Here is a 5,344-nt window from a genome sequence, read left to right as displayed (position 1 = left end):
TTGTTTTTTAAAATACCAAAATTGAATGCCCTTACCTCAGAATATTTTGGAGATAGAACTTGTAGAGTACAAATAGCTTTAAAACCTGAGGGTTCCAGGTTCAACGGGGATGTAGAACAATTCATTGCTTAGAATTCTCAAGGCTATGGAAATTGAATAAAAATGTTTTATACATAATAGGGGATCAACTTTTACAACTATTTTTTTAATCGTGTATTTACGAAAATTACTGTAAAAAAAAAATCAAGTAAATGTGATAAATGTTTCAGAGCAGTCTTGGGAAGGAACCACCCCATGGTGGTACTTCAATCATTGCTTTAAATTAGAAGATCTGGTGGCAATCTTCTTTTCAGATGCCATGAAGGATTATCAGGGATTGTTTTGGGTGAGTAAGAATTTTGGATTAAAGGCAAGGTACAAGTATTACAGGCCAAATCTGCAAGGGATTGATGAGTTTATTTATGACATAATAAAGAGCATCAAGGATTTTGGATAGTAAAAATTGGATATGGGAGGAATTTGAAGGTTTGGTGTATATGAGTTTTTTGTAGTAAATGATAAGTTGCATTTGTCAAGTAGGTGTATTATTAATTGGAATCTACAAGCAGGTTCTTGTCAACTTTTTACTTCTACTATTATTAAACTGTTAACTAACTTAATTGTTAATATTGAATGAGATGTTTTGTATTTTGATATTGATATGGATGTGGTTTTTGGTTGTAAATAAGTACTTTATGAATTATTAAAAATTTGTAGTTCGACAGAGGCACAAGAGAGTTGCAGAAGGTAAGTCATGGGCACCCTGCTGGTGGAACTGATACCATGGAACCTGCCAATGGCCTGTTTTAAAATGCAGACGGGTCATGATTTTCTGTCAGAACATCTGTTCAAAATTCTTGATGCTCTGCAAGCTTTGCCAACTCCAAGAAATGAGGTCGATTCACTTAGAAACTTGTCCATAATTACAAGATATAAGAAATAGTTTCACTCGAGAAGGGACAATATGGGTGAAAAAAAGCAAATTATATTGGGCTGTGCAAGCAACAGATGGCCGAAGTGCCTCATATTTTGGCGTAATAATAAAATAACAAAAAAACTAAGATCGATTGCCATAATGTTAAAATTTAAGAACTGAAAACTAAATGATTCTTAATACTATACTTCCTCTTCTAGGATGTTTCAGTAACCCTCTTCTGCTTTGAAAATTGATTTTTTTAAATTAATTAGAAATGAAATTAGTTGATTATAAAAAAAGATTTTTTAAAAGTAGGAAGAAAGAAGAAAGTGATGAAATTAAAATAGCAAATATACAATGCATTTCAGGGTGCACCGTTTTCCATCATTCAACCACTGTAAGGATAATTGTTCTGATTTCTTTTTTAGCTCTAAGTTTGCCGTGAATTTTTTCAATTAAAGGGTGCCTCAAATATTTTTAGCCTAAGATACCACAGCAAAAATAGTTTGGGAACTGCTGCCCCAATTAAACAAAATGGAGAAGAATATTACACTTTACTAAAAATCAGGAATAGTTTCCGATTATAATTCTACTGAACATATTAATTGTGTACTTCTATAATGGACACCTCACTGTAATCATATAGGTTTTGATCTATCAAGCAGATTGCTTTGGTCTATATTTTGGTTCATAAAATAATTCAGTTAGAATTATTTACAAAATAGTCTGATAATTCTTGTGTTTCTGGAACAGCAGATGTATCGTTGTTCCCTGAATTAATATCATTTTTCAAGCAATCTTTAAAAAAAAGCTTATTTTTTAAAATATATTTTTATAACTCTTATGCAGTTAAGAAGAATTTGTTTTGTATCTCCTATTAAATTAAACGACAAGCAGAGTTTCTGATATATTGTAATCTATATAACAATTCTATAGCAAATAATCTTTGGCTTAAATGAGACTAATTATTTCCATTATTAGTGGTTTCATAAAATCAAAAATATTATCTTACTTAACATAATAAGATTAATTTAATCTGGAATAACAAAAGTTCTAAAAGTAACTATCTGTGATAATAAAATTGGGGATTAAAAAAAAAAAAATTTAAATAGGTAAATAAAAGAAAAAATATAATACTGTTCAAAAAGGCATAGTTTTTAATGAAATAGATATTAAAATGTTTCTTTTACACGCATTATTCATCATTCAGTTTCTATTAAGATAAAATGTTTACAGAAGAAAATAACAATAACAAAAAATAAAATCACAAAAATTGTACCTATGATCATAAAAAATTCTTCTTTTGTAAGAATCAGTCATACACATTCTGTATGGTATTTTCAATTTTGCCAAGTCCTTATTATTTCAGGTGTAACATAAAATATTTAAAATATAAAGGTATGAAAGAACCATTGTTCATAATACCTAAAAATTGTCTAAAGGTTTTTACAGTATCAATATTATTATATAAAATTAAAACATAAGATTATCACAAGGAGAAATTTTCCTTAATTTACAAATTAACCTATCTATTTAGTCACAATAGTCAGCAATTTATGTGCTGAACAGAATATTCAGGCAATCCAATTTTGTTAAAACCATGAAGAGTTAAATAAAACACTTCAATTATTACATCAATAATTTTTCTAAAACAGATATATGATATTAAGGTATGTAATATATGTACAAATATGTAATATAAAACAGATAATCCCGTTTCTTTCAAAATGTACACAGTTATAAATATATTTCATATTTATATAAATCTATATTAATTAAATTTAAGTATTATACACAAAGAGCTGACTATTTGCTATCAGGTAATGGAACAGAGAAGTTTGCAGCGATTCTACTTTTAGCTTTTGCTGCAGATCTCCGATGTGATTGGTTTGGCTTAGGTTTTTGATTTCCTTCCTCGGCAGATAATGGATGAGTTTCTTCATTTTTAACAGTTTTTTGTCCATAACCTCTTGATTCTTCCTGCGGAGAGTTTGGAACGACTGGACTCAAAACTTTTTGAGGTGATCTAATCTGATCCTGAACAAAATTGATTTTAAAATAATGGAGATAATAAAACAAAATAAAGGATTTATGGAACGTTAATAGTTAACTATAATAATTGATTACAATGGAAATAATGGACTGAGAAGAATTTTAAAAAATGTCAATATTAAAACTATAAATGAGGAGAAGATGGTTGGGGGTGCGGTCAATGAAACACAAATAAGTATGACTAACTTATTTTAATGTGCCGACGTTTCGGCTAGAGTTTCTAGCCTTCTTCAGGGCTAAAAACAAAACAAGATAACAACCACAGTAAGTATAGAAAAATAAAAAAGAAAGTATAAACAAAATAATTTTACACATACAATGAATAGTTTTACAAGATAGAATTAATAAAATAAAGTGATGAGAGAAGCGGGAAATAAAATATAGACATAGGTAATTGAAAAAGTGGGTACAATAACTTAATTAAGCAAATGAAATAAAATTAAAGTTATATAATGTAAAGAAGTATGAACATATTAGTTATTATTAATTTAAAATTTAAATATGGAAAGAAAATGAAAATTGAGAGGAAGAAAATATATGTAACAATAATAGATGATCAAGAGGCAAATTATAAGTAAGGTGTACAAAACTTATAACGCGGGCAGGAAAAAGGATAAAAGTGGAGTAAATAAGGGGAAAGAGAAAATAAGATAAAAGTAAAATAAAGGGAAAGAGTAAAATAAAGAACGGGGAAAGAAAACAAAAAGAAGTATGAAAACCAACCTGCTTGCTGAAAAGTTGAAAAATTAAAACTATAATGTTGCTTAATGTATCAAATTGTATGTTTTTATAACAACATTAGTCTGGTCCAATTTATTTCAAGTACATTCATTGGTGAAAGATATTGTATTAGTCTCATATCCCTACCAAAATATTTTGCTGAAACAATTCTCCAATTGAAATACCTATTCAAAATAAATTCTAAAATTCAAGAAAAGGAAACATACAAAGTGAACATGAACACTTTGATAGAGATTATGTCAAAATGAAATATCAACAAACTAATAAAACAAAACAATAGCAGTCTTTATCAACCATAAACCAGCATCTTAATAGCTTTAATGTACACATTTAATCATGCATTTGAAAAAAGAATATGAAAAAGTATATGCAAACTAGAAACTAATCAAGATAGGGAAGTTTTTTTTTTTTTCAACATTCAACAGATTTTTTTAAAATGCAAAATTTCTCAATTGATTCATTATTTCAACATCTATCCGCTTCCTCCTCTCACTTGATCAGTTAGGACTTTGACTCCTCTGGGAAACAACTTAAAAACAGGATTTTTTCTTTTAATTAAAATAAGAATTCTACATGGATATAATGTAATATTTAGCCAAATAAAATTTAAATACCTGTTTTTTAACTTAACCATGATTGCACACTGAATTTTCTATGAAACATTTATACAATTTGAAATAATCAAAAAACAAAGTAAAATATATATATTTTTTAGAAATATATAAAAAAAACCTTTTGTACACGTGAAAACTAATTGGAAGTGTGTAAATACAAGAATAAATAAGTAAATAAATTTATATAACTCAAGAACAATCGTAGCTGGTGAAAGATATGACATTACTAAACACAGTTCGGGACACTCCGAGGTGAAAGGGACATGCTACAGCTCTTCTCCGAACACAAGCTAGAAAAGTGACTTCCCTTGACGACACATTATCATGATGCATGCTCCCAAGTCACGATTTGACGATCTGCCACGGACTATGATCAAAGTGTAAATCCAAAGGATGATTAACACGTGGCAAGTTAACAGATTCTACCATAGTTCCTTCAAAACAAATACATACTTTTAAAATTGTATTAGTTAATTGACTAATTTTTGTCCTTTATTGAAACAGCGCCTTATACCTTATGATTTACAGAATTGTTCTACCATTTGAGGAAGAAATAGTTTCTTTACATAGCAACATCAAATTAAGATTATTATCAATTTCAATATGGCTTCAATTATAAGTTGATTTTAGGTGAAGGCAGGTACATGAATTAAATTAACAATGGGCTGTTAATGTATTATTCTGATGAAATATTAACAGCCCAATGTTAATTTGATACGATGTAGAGTTTTTTAAGGACAATGTTCTTCAATGTTTGTCAAGACAAAAGAAACCGTTTGGAAATCCTAAAACATCGATTCATCGACTTGTCTATGGTATTGAATAGTGCTTAGGTTGTAGTAATTTTTAATGTACATTCCTTAAACATTAAAAATTACTACAACATGAAATTTAACACAAATTTCCACTAGCTTGTAACTGCTATCTAAAAGATCTAAATAATATTTCTTACAGTGTATTAAATATTAAATAATTAGAAAAA

General features: G+C 28.4%; 1 protein-coding gene across 1 annotated transcript in view; it reads right to left on the bottom strand.

Annotated features, from left to right (window-relative positions):
- Window positions 1–2,761: 2,761 nt before the first annotated feature.
- The window catches only part of pcm (pacman), a 52,985-nt gene continuing 50,402 nt past the window's right edge, over window positions 2,762–5,344 (bottom strand). Inside the window, exons 38-39 of the mRNA XM_067047241.1 lie at window positions 3,731–3,737; window positions 2,762–2,992 (exon numbers count right to left, since the gene is read on the bottom strand). Of these exons, the coding sequence (XP_066903342.1) occupies window positions 2,762–2,992; window positions 3,731–3,737 (238 nt within the window). The remainder of the gene's footprint in view (window positions 2,993–3,730; window positions 3,738–5,344) is intronic.

Source organism: Halyomorpha halys, unplaced genomic scaffold, assembly GCF_000696795.3.
Source record: "Halyomorpha halys isolate HHAL.00 unplaced genomic scaffold, Hhal_1.1 Scaffold1437.1, whole genome shotgun sequence".
Lineage (NCBI taxonomy): Eukaryota > Metazoa > Arthropoda > Insecta > Hemiptera > Pentatomidae > Halyomorpha > Halyomorpha halys.
Note: the sequence above shows the minus strand (reverse complement) of the source record. Positions and strands in the feature narration are given on the sequence as shown.